Source organism: Amphiprion ocellaris, chromosome 17 (genome assembly GCF_022539595.1).
Source record: "Amphiprion ocellaris isolate individual 3 ecotype Okinawa chromosome 17, ASM2253959v1, whole genome shotgun sequence".
NCBI lineage: Eukaryota > Metazoa > Chordata > Actinopteri > Pomacentridae > Amphiprion > Amphiprion ocellaris.
Genome location: NC_072782.1, coordinates 24,211,963 through 24,226,531, shown reverse-complemented (window position 1 = coordinate 24,226,531; position 14,569 = coordinate 24,211,963). Strand labels below are relative to the sequence as shown.

Below are 14,569 nucleotides of genomic sequence, written 5' to 3'. Positions count from 1 at the left end.
TTTCTGTGAGAGCACTTTTATTTCACTGTGTGACATGGCCTCACTTAACTTATCGAGTCATTCAACAGTTTCACAAAAGCAGTTTGAGTCTTGGTACTGGATTACAAAAGCATCTGTGAAGACTACAACACATTGTACAGAAGAAAAGGCAACTCAGAGATATTTCATTGAAATGATTTACGACAATGACCATTTCTATCTGTGTGGATACAACTAAGACTGGACCATATATTGAAAAGCACAGAGTCTCTGAAGTCCTGTAAGGTCCCATTATTTTTATTTCTTGTGTGCACTAGAGTTTGGAGTGCTGAGGCAAATATGTGTATAGAAAAGAATATCACACATCTGGAGAAAAAGCCCCAGCTTCACTTTTTTGATTAAATCTAATGATCTATATTAGTGGTCAGTCTCCATGAGCAAATAACCATCAAGTGTCAACTGAATGAGCACTATCCACTGTTGAAAACTGCAGAGTGCGATTGAAAGCTCTGGGAAAAGAAAGTAAGTGATTCTTTAGTGAGCAACCTACATTTCGTAAGAGTTTTGAGGAGAGCCTCACTGAAGAGATACACTTCAATTTTTCAATTCTTTGCAAATATCTTAATTACTAGCAACTCCAAAAGATGGGAGATGCGTGAAAATAGTCATTCAAATCCCCAAATTTACTGACATTTCCAACTGCACTATAGACAGATGTAGCGATGGAGAAACATATGATTCTTGTTCCAATGTAGTCACCTGAATATCATTTTGATGACTCACGTCTTTGATTAGCAGCTGAATTAATGCATCTGTAGTGTTTTATTATTGAAAAACGGGATAGACTGTGTTAAGATTTCATGCACATACAATGCTTCTGAACACAGGAGTATATTTCTATCAAAAGAAAAAAACAACAAACCTTATGATGCATCATTTATGTGTGGGATTCAGAGCTTTATGGACATTCAGCCAATCATATTGCAAATAGCATTAACCATTTCAAGAGAATTAATGTTTTAGATTTTGTTGTTGTTTGCATGTTATAGGCCAGTCCTTTGTTAGTTTACTTGATTTCTGCAAATTCTAAAACAGTCTGTTAGTACACCTATCAAGTACTTTACACTTTAATCATTTAGTTAGTGGCAAAAACACCAGCCATGATGAACCCCGATGTTCTGCTGTTAAACAGACGTCCCCTGGGTACTGTACAGCTTAATGTGTTGTTGTGTACAGTTTCACCCATAAATATGTTGGAAGCAGAGGAACAATAGAAGACCTGAAGGCAGAACTCTGATTGTTTTAAAGACTTCACTCTCCCTTGTAGTGAGGACGCCTCTTTTCCTTGAAAGCGGCCAAACCTTCCAGTCGGTCTTTAGTTGGGATCACCTGAAAAAACACAAGTATATGAGTACCAAAACAAGATGCATCTCTTTATTAGAAGTCTGCATCAAGCCAGTGTTTGTTATCTGCAGTAACCATTTTTCTGAGACAGGCCTGCGCTAAAGTGTTGAATCAGAAACATGTGTAAAAGCCTCCATGGCTGTCAGTTATGTCTAAATTACAGGACAACAGGGGCTGTATGCAGTTTTTCACCACTGTGGGTCCACCCTATGTTCTTGTGCGCAGAGATGAGAAATACACAAGACTGCCGATGTTTCGCATTACACTATGTCTACAAAGGCCATATAAAGAAAACATGTTTTTAACCAGAACCAACCACACAGTCACTCTAGATCAGTGTTTCTCAAATAGTGGGGCGCGCCCCCCTGGGGGGGCGCAGAGGCATATCAGGGGGGCACAGGAGACTGGGAGGAAAAGGTCCTTCAACACGGAACTAATTAGCTGAACTATTGTTTTAACGTCGGCCTGTTTTTCGCGGCGTACAACAATACTGAAATTGTGCTGACCCATAGACTGTATATGCCATAGATATAAAAAAAATATTAATAATAATGATCTTCTGTATATATCTATGGTATATGCACTGGCCATTCAGACTCCGAAGTACAGACTCCTGAGAACGGGAGAACGCATCGTTAATGTGCAGTCAGAACACCAGCGTACTTGATCACGTCACATACTCAGCTCATCGGCTCCGATTATTTTTTACCAGCAATGTCAAACATACGGCCTGTGGGCCAAAACCGGCCGACCAGACGGTCCATTTCGGCCCGCGGGACGACTTTACAAATGATAAAAATTACAACAACATTAACTGTAAATTGCAAATTTGTAAAATTGTAAATTTAAAATAATTTCTAGAACTTGACAAGTTGCTCTGATCATGAAGTAAAATACTAGATTGTTCAGTTCCAGATACCTGTGACTGAATGTTTTGTGTTTTTGTAGATAAACTGTTATCTGGCAGTTACAATGCATGTGTAAATGATGAACTGAGGCATAATAAGCTACTGTTGAAACTGAACTTGTTTTCCTTAAGAAATTTCAGGTTCATAATATCTTGTAAAAAGATAGTTCATTAAATGTGAACATTTTCAGAATGTACTTTTTTTGAAATAAAACAAAGGGGAAAAGTTGGAGCTGTGGTTATTTATAGGTTATTATGCTGTGATTTTACTCTTGGGGCCCACTGGAGATCAGATTGGGTTTATGTGGTCCCTGGACTAAAATGAGTTTGACACCCCTGATCTTTACTGTGAAAAACAACAAAATGGAATCAGATAAAATAACACAGCCCTGCATATTCATGTTTTCACAGTTTTTATATATATATACACACACACACACACACACACACACACACACACACACACACACACACACACACACAAAGTTATTGAGGGGGCACGAAAGTTTTTTGTCCTCCAAAGGGGGGCCCGACAGAAAAAATTTGAGAACCACTGCTCTATATACATGTGTAAAACAAAAGAAAATAAGGCTCAAAGACTAAAATTGCATGGGATCATGATTACACGCAAGTAGAACACACAAGGTATTGCATGGCCTTGGCAGCTGGATTGATCAAAGCCACCTGTATCATCTGTTCTGCAACATGCATGTGTAATGGTCACCTTGTGCATGCAGCTGCAATGCCTCCTGTGTAGTGAAGCTGAGGGGGGCAGATATGATTCAAGTTTGATATAGCCAGGCTTTGTTTGTGTAAGCAAAGAATAAAGTTTTAAGCACCAATCAGAGGCTATCAACTTCCTTTGCCCCATTATTTCCCCACACAAAAAGGACAAACGGTGTGTCGCCCACTTCAGTCAAGACGATCAGGTTGCTCTAATGAAGACCTATGAGTATTACAAAGTTATCTTAAAAAGTCCCACTACCGCAAATGATGGAAGAGTGGAACACTAGTAGAACCTGTTATTTATGTAAGTTCATATATTTATTTTATAGTGCACTCTCAATTCCGTAATTTATTTCTAAGTTCCCACAGTGTGCCCCTTTTCAGCAAATTATTGCAAGTCCCACATGTCCCTGCAGTGAATTTTTCAATTTTTCAACTCAAAATACCACAAAAAGTGTTCATTTAAAAAGAAATTCTACATTTCATTAATGCAGATTGAGGAGATATTTAATGCAGCTGTGTGAAGAGCTGACTTGCTCAAATACTCACCTGGGCATAGCATGCCTCTTCAATTGCCAGACCTGTTGATAAATCCACCTGCAACAGAAGGTGGTATCTTTCACTGAAAGTTTACAATACAGCAGAAAATGTCTACAATCCAATCTTGTCCTTGCATGTGACTCAGGTGTAATGCTTTCCAATTGTTAGCTTAAATTCATAGGGTTTACAAAAAGCATTGTACAAGTATTTAGGATTTATTTGTTATTAAGGCTTTTTTTCTTACAAAATCCCCCTACTTTAACAACAGTTATAATGACATTCAAGCTCATATTTATTACATTAAATCAAGTAGAAGGCACAAGCAGCACAGACACACATTTGAAAAACCAAGCATATTCTTGGTGAAGTAGAGCTTGCTTGTCTTACTTCTGGGTAAATCTGAAGGCAGATAATATATGGGTCATTCTGTCTCAATTCACCGAGTGCCAAACACCTGATCATCTTTAATGTGACAGTTGTCTATTTTTTTTTTAAGTCGGGTCAAGATAACTTCCATTATTTAATTTAAAGTTTCTTAAAGAGGGATGGGGTCATGCCTATGGGGTCAGGTCCATGTGTTGTTTTCTCTGCACCAATCTGTGGATCAATGTTTCAAGTGCCGTAACTTGAGAAATAATGTAGCTACAGTTCTGAAATTTGGCAGCTTCAATGATATGTACATGTAGTCTTCAATGGTACAACTGTGCCTTGATAAAGTAATACAAACCAACTGTATGACGGTGTACATTTGGTCAAAAAAAAGGTCAATGTTTCTGTCTACTCCAATATGTATGAGGGTTGAAACCACTCCAACAGTGGTCCCAACTGAAAGAGTTACATTATATTGTTACTTGGCTAAAAGAAAAATCACGGTTTTCAATGTGCTTAAAACAATTTTATGAAAAGTGGTACCAGAAGCAATCATGTCCATGTTCAATTAGTTATATTTTATGCAGGTAATATCAAGTGAAACATTTCTTGATTTAACATCCAGCGAGAATGAAATAGTGGTTCAAAGTGCACATTTGATGTAAACAGTTGGTGCTCACTGTTTCAAATCTTTGAGTAAGGGTTACATCGCACATCCAGATTGTGGAAAGATTCACCTCTAAGTTTATGACGAACAGAAAATGTTCTTAGAACTTCCTCTGCTGAAACCATTTTAGCCAATGACAGATTGACAGATAACAAAAAATGAACTCAATTTGTATGACATCAGCATCTCTTGGAATATCCAGGAAAATCTATCCATATTGCTAACAACACGGGTATCAATACTGCATAAAGAGGCAATGAACTGGGAAACAGATTTTCTACAAATAAATGTGCATGAACTACTTTAAAACAGGCATTTAATGCTGACAACAGTAACCGTCTATTATTCCTACCAACTCTCCCAACACAATGTCTGTATGTGACTTACTCTTTGCCAACAAGGTTATAATGAATAACAACAGATCTTGGTCAAGATATCAAAAACAAGTAAAAGCATATGCCTGACATATATGCAATAAACATGGACAAACTGCTTTTGGTACCACTTTTCATAAAACAGTTTGAAGCAGTAGGAGTTAGAAAACCATAATATTATTTTCTGGCCAGTAACAATATTATATTGCATACAATACATGTTCAAATATTGGCCATAACTGCAAAAAAAACCCATAATTTTTATGTTATTTTTCTCATAAAGTATATCTCTGACTGGCACCATATTGTATGTTTTTAAAGTTCCTATTGGTGCTAATCACAGACAAAAAATGTATTTCTCGGAAAATAAAGGTTTTACGGTTAGTGGTATATTGGAAAAGAAAAAAAAACTGTCAAAAAGTGTTTTTCTCTTTTTTTGAAGTTTAAATTATTCTATCAAAGCATTCCCATTATATATATATATATATATATATATATATATATATATATATATATATATATATATATATATATATATTTTTTTTTTTTTTTTAATTAATTTAAGTGTTGGACTTTGGACTGTTGCATTCCAGGACAGCTATTGCCTTGAGCTGGAAGAGCATGGACTGCCTCTTAGAATGGACTGCCTCTGAGTATGGACTGCCTCTTAGCATGGACTGCCTCTTAGCATGGACTGCCTCTTAGCATGGACTGCCTCTGAGTATGGACTGCCTCTTAGCATGGACTGCCTCTTAGCATGGACTGCCTCTTAGCATGGACTGCCTCTGAGCATGGACTGCCTCTTAGCATGGACTGCCTCTTAGCATGGACTGCCTCTTAGCATGGACTGCCTCTGAGCATGGACTGCCTCTTAGCATGGACTGCCTCTTAGCATGGACTGCCTCTTAGCATGGACTGCCTCTTAGCATGGACTGCCTCTTAGCATGGACTGCCTCTTAGCATGGACTGCCTCTTCTCATCAATGCAGAGTTGATCCAGTCTTCACTGGCTAGATAGCAGTTATGAGTTAAGCTAGAGAAAAGACACTTAACCTAAAACCACAAGTCTTCCTGTCACACTTACAAGCTGTGGATCTGGAAAGGGAACACTTGGCTCCTTACATGCTTGCTAATAACTTCATGGAAGAACTGGGTCTCTGACAGCACGATAGATAAACTTAGAGTGAAACTGAATGCATCACTTTTGGACAAAGAGGTGGCCATGGGAATATGATCATTCCTGAATTCCGCATTGACGTTTTTCAGTTGGGAAAAGTGTGTATGTCACATTTGTATAGTACTATTTTGTGTTCCACTCATATACTTCACACCACACGTGTAAGTTAAATAACAACAGTAGGACATGTACATTCTCATCACATTCTGCCACACTGTGACTGGAATTCTAAGTTGTTGTACACTTTAAGTTACCATGAACACTGTTCTGCTCATCTCATAAGACACAGTGTTAGGTTATACTTAAATAAAGGACAGGTGATACAGCTGCACCATACATCATAGTTAATTGACGCTGCCTGGTACTGAGATGAGGATGTCTCATTTTGTTAAAGACCTGTTGCCTCGACTTTGACTTCTAAGACTTACCTCTATCCCCTGGTTGATAGCCAGTTTTGCCATCCTTATTGCAATTGGACCCTGTGAAGAAAAATCAAAGACTTACTCTTTTTACATTGGTTACAAGGTTAAAATGAGAGAAAGCTACTATTTACTCATGCCTTTCATCACTAAATCAAATTGAGTATTTTGGTAATGTTACATTTGTCTTGATGGAAAGGTCAGCTTGGAAGTGAGCTGGTTTTGCTACCTGAGGGTTGATCTCACGGGCAAGTTCTAAAGCTCGTAGATAAGCAGCATCGGCACTATTATTCTGCTCCACAGAATGACTGACGAGACCCAGGCGGCATGCCTCTGTTCCATCCACTACCCGGGCAGCAAAAATGAGTTCCTTAGCAAGAGACACACCAATTACCCTAGGGAGACGCTGTGTGCCACCTGCAAAAGAGAGATGACAACTCTCGGTAAAACATGCAACAGAGATTCCAAACTACACAACAAAGGACGCTACAGCCAATGTGCTTCTCATAGAGAATATAAGAATAGAGCTAAGGAAGGCCAGGGGTTTGTTAAGAAATACACCCTGCAAGATTTTCCATCTCGCACAATTCAGTTCAATTCAATTTCATTTATGTACTACCAATTACAGGGCAAATCGTCTCAAGACGCTTTACAGAACCCATATGCCTGAACCCCCAGAGCAAGCCCTAAGCTGACAGTGGCAAGAAAAAACTCCCTTTTAATGGGAAGCAACAATGAAGTGCACTTAATGGATGCTAACAAAGTCACAGACTATGTAAAGAAAAAGATCATCCAAAAACTACGACAAATTTTTGATCAGCTGTATCCTTGTTTTACAGGGTGCTGTGCCCAGAAAACATTCAACATTTAAATATCCTGGCAGTACTTAAACAAAACATTGGGACATTTCCATTATGGTTCCAATTTCAACCACTGCTGTCATGATAACAAAATTATGACTTTGATGTGATACCTGCCTAAATCTATTGAGACAGATACACCCAAAATCTTCAAGATTACATAACGTAATGAATTTATAAGTTCTAGAACTTGAAACTTATATTTTTGCTAATTAAAACTGGTGTGGTAGATTTGCACACTTGTTAAAGCCTGAACTTTTAGCTGATTGCAGTACCTTTAGTTAACCAGTGTGAATGCTGCGTGTACATATAGAGATGCTCGACACACTGGTACGTTTGTTAAAAAGATAGAGTCAAATTAAACAGTTATCATTGTCCTTAATTATTTCATCAAACTCTGATGGTATAAAAAGTCCACTTTTCACAATACAAAGCACACGTTTGGCTTAAGTTTTTGAGGGCATCAGGATGTTGTCCATCACATTCACTAACTTGACAATGTTTGGAATACCTTCAACAAGTAAGCTGTTTTCTGAAGTTGGATGGATGAAACATCTCTTTCAAACGGCCGCTGTGGTCCCCATGGGTTTGTCCTGACCGTTGACTATACATATTTTGCTTTGTGTATCTACTTTGTGGACAATCAGTGGACACCTCTTGTTTTATCACCTTGTATGCTACAGTGTTCTTATAAGAGAAGAACAACACAACTGGCCATCCACTATGCCCTCAGCAAAGCAGTTCACTCACTCATGGTTATTTATTTTTTCCAATGATAATGAAACAGGTTATATAATCACAACAGCAGGGTAGTGCAAGACTTTTGCTGTTTGATATATCCTTCCAAACCAATACATGTGTTCTATTTTAATCCATAAGTGGCTGTCAGGGTAAAAGGTACTTATTAAAGTGATTTACCCCAAAACCCGGCTGCAGACAAGATGGCTCTCTATTGCCATTGCTGATTGATATTGGTATCTGTATCCGTAACAAAATAAATTGTCATTGTATGAAGATGATATACATCTATATCTAGCTGAACCAGCAACAACAATCTCACACTTAATGAACCTTATGTTTGTATGAGTTATAAAGTAAAAATGACAAAACAATGGCTATGGATGCATATGGCAGACTTCAACAGCTGGTCAAACTCAACAAATGGTGTTAAATGGCCTATTGATGGAATTAAATATCTTGCTATTAAAATCACTCTGTCAATAGGAAATGCATAAGAAGCAAATTGCAGAAGTCTAATACAAAATATTAGTGAGGATCTTATAATATTAAGGATCGGTTCACATCGAACTGATGAGATGAATAACTATTGTGCGACATCGTCCGATAGGGGAGGAACCCAATTTTCGGATCTCAAAATAAATATTCGGACACCATCGTCACGACCAATATTCGGATATTCGGGTCCAGCCCTGCTAGACAACATAAAAATGTAAACAAAAAAATTATGAAATAAAATAAAAACCCAGCCTTACCTGCTCCAGGAATAATTGCGAGTTTAGTCTCAACGAGTCCCATTTTTGCTGTATTTGCTAGAGAGATCAAAAGCCAGTTTTACTACTTACATATAGGCATTACTATTAGTAGTAATGTAGTTGTTATCTACAATTAAAAAAAATACAATAAAAAAAATTATATGAATTAATAAGTAAAACTGTGGAAGTTCATATCTTGTGGGATGCAAAATAATGTCATCCTCAAAATGGATAATCATATCTATGCCTAACAAGGTTTGAATTATTCAACAATAAATAAAAAGCAACATTGCAAGGCATACATTGTGCACATTCTGCTAAGTATTACAGGTGGGAAGTTCTGCGGCGCGAATAAACATCAAGTGTTTTGTACACAGATAGTAGACAAACCTATCTTAACCTCAAAGTAAAGTTAACCAAATCTTACAGGCAATTCTGATGTCACAAGCAAGGGCCATTTCCAAGCCTCCTCCTAAGGCAGCTCCATCTATTGCAGCGATTGTTGGTACTGGCAGGTTACCTACGAGAAAGAGGAAACACTATATCTATACAGTGCTTACAGATAGAACTAACTATATCAGTCCATTAAACAGATCCATCCAATTTTATTTGGTACAAATATGTAAGTGCGTCTCGTCATATTAGGGTGATAAGGAAACCACAGAATTAGCCGGAGACACTTAGTAACCTTAACTCTTTCCAGGGTTCCACCCAAGTTTATTAATGTCAGCTTAAAGCTCACACATAATCAACTGTGATGTGTTCCAAGACTTTGATAGGTAAGAAGACAGAAAAAATACCAAGATAATAAGCAGAAGTACTGTTACTGTCCAAGTATCCGAGCAGGCAATAATCTCCAGAAAACAAAATCTAATTCTGCTGCCTTGACCAATGCTGATTTGTGTCATTAGTTTGTTTTTTTCACTTCTCAAAGTCATTACTGTAAATTAATTTTAAAAAGTGTGGCATCAAAATGCATCACTGTCTAAAGTGTGGAACACTTTCTAGTAAATACATCAACCATTTCTGAATTCATAGTCCAGAATTCTTTACAGTATTTACCCAGCTCTGTGATGAGGGCTCTTGCTTTGGATACAAACGCACCCACTTCAGACTGTTGCATCTTGGCCCTCTCCTTCAGGTCTGCACCTGCACACAAGAGACAACCCAGCAACATCAAGCCAGAGAGGTCAGTAGCTTTCTGAAATATATTGCAGAGGAACACAGTATGGACCATCAAAAAGAGCTTCTACTATAGTTTCAAGCTAAACACAGATTTCTCCATTAGATCCAAATCTTCTGAGAATTACAAAATTAAGATCTCAAGATGACATATTCACAAGTTCTGCATTAAACTATATACAACTATATTAAAATATAAAGGTAAAAACTCCAAAAAATTGTTACAAGAGTATACCTGCACAGAAGATACCAGGAACCAAACTGCAAAAGATGACACTGCGCACTTTGTTATTCTTCTTGATGTCCTCCACAGCGTCAAACATCTCAAAGATAAGACAAACTATTTTTACTGCCCCCTCACCCCTCAAAACATACACTACAGAGTATAACTCAAGAGTAACATAGACATTAGAAATTATAAGAGATCAGAAAAAACTAAATGTAAGTGCATGACAACAAACACAAACGTTAGTTTTTCTACTGACTACTTTCATTGAACTGTTGAGTCATATTATTAAGCTGGAATCAGGTTTCTCTGAGGAGACACAAACATCTTGCAAATGCAGATGTATAAGAATATCATAGGAAATTACAGGTAGACTTGCACTTGTTCCAAATTTCAACAGTGCATCATTAGGAACTGCATGTTGACTGTTTGATTTATCTTGTGTTAGTGGGAGGTTCAAAAAAGTAGAAGAAAACAAATGTAGTTCATAAATGCAAAACCAGGAGGCACACAAACATCTGTGTGACATCCATCCACATTACCTTATCCACTATATAGGCCAGAGAACAGAATTCCAGCTTAAACAGTGCTACCAATCACTACCCTACTTTTAGCAATTCCATCATAAATTAAAAGGTGGATATCAATACATACCATTTTGACAAGATTTCTGCTTATGGCATTTTTGGCTTTGGGTCGATTCATCCCAACAACAACAATACCTGAAAGACAGATGTAACATCATGCTAATAATCATGGCACTGTACAGGTAATATGTCAATAAAAACTGCATGCGAGACGTCATTTAACATGATGGCGTCCCAGCTAGGAAACACAAGCATAGTCTATCGACACCAAATCCTAAAAACTGAAATGTCGTGTATAGCAGATGTGTAAAGGATGAACTGTATCCTGCTGGTATCTATTTTTTGCAGCTAATGTCCTAGAAACACACCCAAATGCTTTATGGGAACAAAGCATCATAAAATATTGAATAAGAATCAAACAAAAATCCAACTGTAACTTCAGCAAGTCAAAGCTAAGTATATTATACAAACATATTGCTAACACTTCCCAAAAATGGTAGTTGGTATTGGTCTTCTGGGGTACTCTTTGAGCTGACTCTGCTGTGAAACATGATCAGTCCACTCAAGAAAAAAACTGGCTGATTAATAATATTATGACAATAAGTGTATACTGTAATGATATTTTCTTAATATTTTATTGTATCATTTCTCATGTACAATTTAAAAGCTATGAAAGTTAATGAGTAATTTCTTGATCAAATATGAAGCACCGATGCACCAATCAGCTGGATCAGTATTGTCGCAATATTGACCTCATGGTGCAGATTTTGGCCATTTCATGACTTATCTACATTAAAAACAATTCCTTCACCAATGTCAAATACAATCTTTTCTTTAGCGGTTGCATTCATTCAATAATGGTGGCAACCAAGCAGTATAACATAAAAATGCTTCAGAGAGTTCCAAACAGTGAAGTAACACAGATGCTAAAAACTGGAAAAAATACAGAGGACTAGTTATACATTAGGAAAAAAACGAATGCAGACACTCTGATGTGCACACCAATCAGCCACTGCACTGATGGATGAAGTGAATTACATTCATTGTGTCTTGTTACAACGGCAGCTGTCAGAGATGGGATAGATGAAGCAGCAAAGTGAACAGTCAGTTCTTGAAGGTATTTAGTTGGAGGCAAGAAAAATTTGGCAAGATGAGGATCTAAACAACTTTGAAAAGAACCAAAATGTGATGATCAGATGGCTAAGTCAGAGGATCTCCAACTCATGCTGACTCCTGTCCACCAGTGAAAGCACCAACAATGAGCATGTGAGCTTTAGAGCTGTACTTCCACGGTGCATAACATGGATTGCTAAGTAAAGGCAGTGGCCTGTTCCAGCAGTATAATGCTCGTTCCCACACTGCAGACATGGTTCAGGAATGGTCTGAAGAACATGACAAAGAGTTTAAGGTGTTGATTTACTTGGCCTTCAAATTCCTCATATTTCAGTCCAATCGAGCATCTATGAGATATGTAGGAAAAACAAGTCTGACGCATGGAGGCCCCACCTTGCAACTTCCAAGACTGAAAGGATCTTCAGTTAACATCTTGGTACCTCATACCAAAGAACACCTTCAGATGTCTTGCGGAGTCCTTGTTTTAATGGATCAGAGCTGTTCTTGTGGCATGAGGGTGATCTACACACTAGGCAGGTGATTGAATGTTGTGACTGATCATTCTAAGAGTAGAACAGTTCACTGCCTCTCTTATCCATTAGTTTACATGCAATTTCACGTATCCCTTCATTTCAGACACATATCTCAAAACCTGGACAAATAAAACTAAAAACAATGAGCATGAAGACGTACTACTAAGCCCACTGCAGTCAAATCTGATGAGTTTTTGCACCGACATAAAACATCTGCCGTAATGTCCGATGTCTAGTACATTTTAAGGACACAGACAGATTTTCATATGTACCAATGTTGTGAACATCAAACAGGATGATTGTGACCTGCTCTTGACTAGCACAGAAGTTAAGCAGGAGGAATTTCATGTCATTACCTGTTTTAGGGAGAACTTCTGTGCTTTTAGGCATGCAGTAAATTTCTACTTTTTAATGTGCATTTTTCACTACATTTATAGCCAACTTTGCGTGGTTTGTGGTAGCAGTTTGTCCCTGCTATAGCTATCACTTTTTACTTAAAACATCATCTTGTGTTAGCCAGCATGTGGTCAACATTGCAGGATTTTGTAATTAAAGGGTACAAATTGATTTCTTTTTAAATCCAAACTGTGCTGCACTGTTAACCAACATATTTTGAACTGGTTTACACTATTTACCTCTGCCATACATTTCATCATTCTAATTTTATTACAACAGCGTTTGAACTTCTTGTAAAAATCATGTGAAAATTGCAGATCCTGCATATCTAAAATATTGTTTACCTCACATGATAGTTTCAAAAATACATTTGGATTAGCAATGTTTTAATACATTTTTGCTTATGTACTTCATGACAAAGAATGTTTGATCGTCTGTAATCTTCTGGGGTTTTTTTGTCATTCCTACCCAAGATTCCTGAGAACTCTGAACTTCACCTTCAGAAGAGAAACGACTTTAAATTACAATGGACAAGGTACTTCAACCTTGATTTAAGACCTCCTACGTTTCATTAAGTAATTCTTCAGTAAATGTTTTATTTCATTTCTGATCGTGGCATGCTCATTTATTCAATTCTACATAACATGGTGTGCTTGCTTTAGTACAGAAGGAAAGCTGTTAACAACAAAACAAATACTCCAACTGAGCAAGGAGTGGGGGTTTGAAGGCATGAATCTTTGCTTGACGTTACATTGTGACGTCAACGCGTACCGTGCAACGCTCTCCTTCTGGAGGCGTCCGGGTGGCAGACTGTGGCCGGACTTTGCACCGATTCACAGTCAGTTTCATTCGTTGAAAAGCAAGCGTCAATTTCTGTGTCGTTTTCACGACAACAAGAGTTTTACTCCGACAAACTTGCATTAGAATCGGCGCTAACTCTACACGGAACTTACCACTGTCTTCTCCGTCCAGGTATCTGACGCGCAGGTCATCCTTCGAGTCGGAGCTGTACGGTCGTGTGACTGCTCCGTGCCCCCCGGACACTTTCCAGGAGTGTCTGAAGCAGGGAAGGACAGTTGCCAACCTGGCCGAGCTGTTCCGACCCGCTGCCTGCACATGGAAAGCTTGCATTAGGGCTCTGCGTCCCACTAGCACCGCCATGCTGCACAGCCGCAGTGCTGCTTGTCTTTCAACTCTGAACCCGGTCACAGTTTGTGATCACGTGACTTGCTTGCATTACTATGAGCCATATAGATAATCAGTCTGCCTAGACCATACAAGACACGTAGAAGTTGGGTTTTTTTGCAATATAGTCATTTCATCTTCGTGTCTTTTGTAAGAAATTTGGTACAAGCTATAAGACCACCTTGAAAAGGCTAAAAAAAATGTATTGTAAAATTATATATCTCTCTTAATGTATTGAGGAAAACAAATACCTGTTTATATTGAGAGGAAACTATATATAATGCTACTTAAGACAGGATGCATAGACCTCCAGGTCAATGCATCTGTTGTTTGAGGTTCTCCTCTTTTTAACATGCCACAGTGCTGTATGGCATGCTGTCTCAATAGCATGTTATTTGAATAAATCGGATTAGAGCTTTTTTTTTTTTTTTTT

General features: G+C 38.0%; 1 protein-coding gene across 1 annotated transcript; it reads right to left on the bottom strand.

Annotated features, from left to right (window-relative positions):
• auh (AU RNA binding protein/enoyl-CoA hydratase) lies at window positions 1-14,155 on the bottom strand. The gene is made up of 10 exons (XM_023286300.3): window positions 13,905-14,155; window positions 10,977-11,044; window positions 10,332-10,419; window positions 9,977-10,063; window positions 9,342-9,434; window positions 8,915-8,971; window positions 6,791-6,978; window positions 6,571-6,621; window positions 3,566-3,613; window positions 1-1,368 (listed from the first exon to the last, which is right to left on the bottom strand). Exons 1-10 carry the CDS (start codon window positions 14,110-14,112, stop codon window positions 1,291-1,293), a joined length of 966 nt encoding a protein of 321 aa, XP_023142068.1. The 5' UTR covers window positions 14,113-14,155; the 3' UTR covers window positions 1-1,290.
• Window positions 14,156-14,569: the final 414 nt, after the last annotated feature.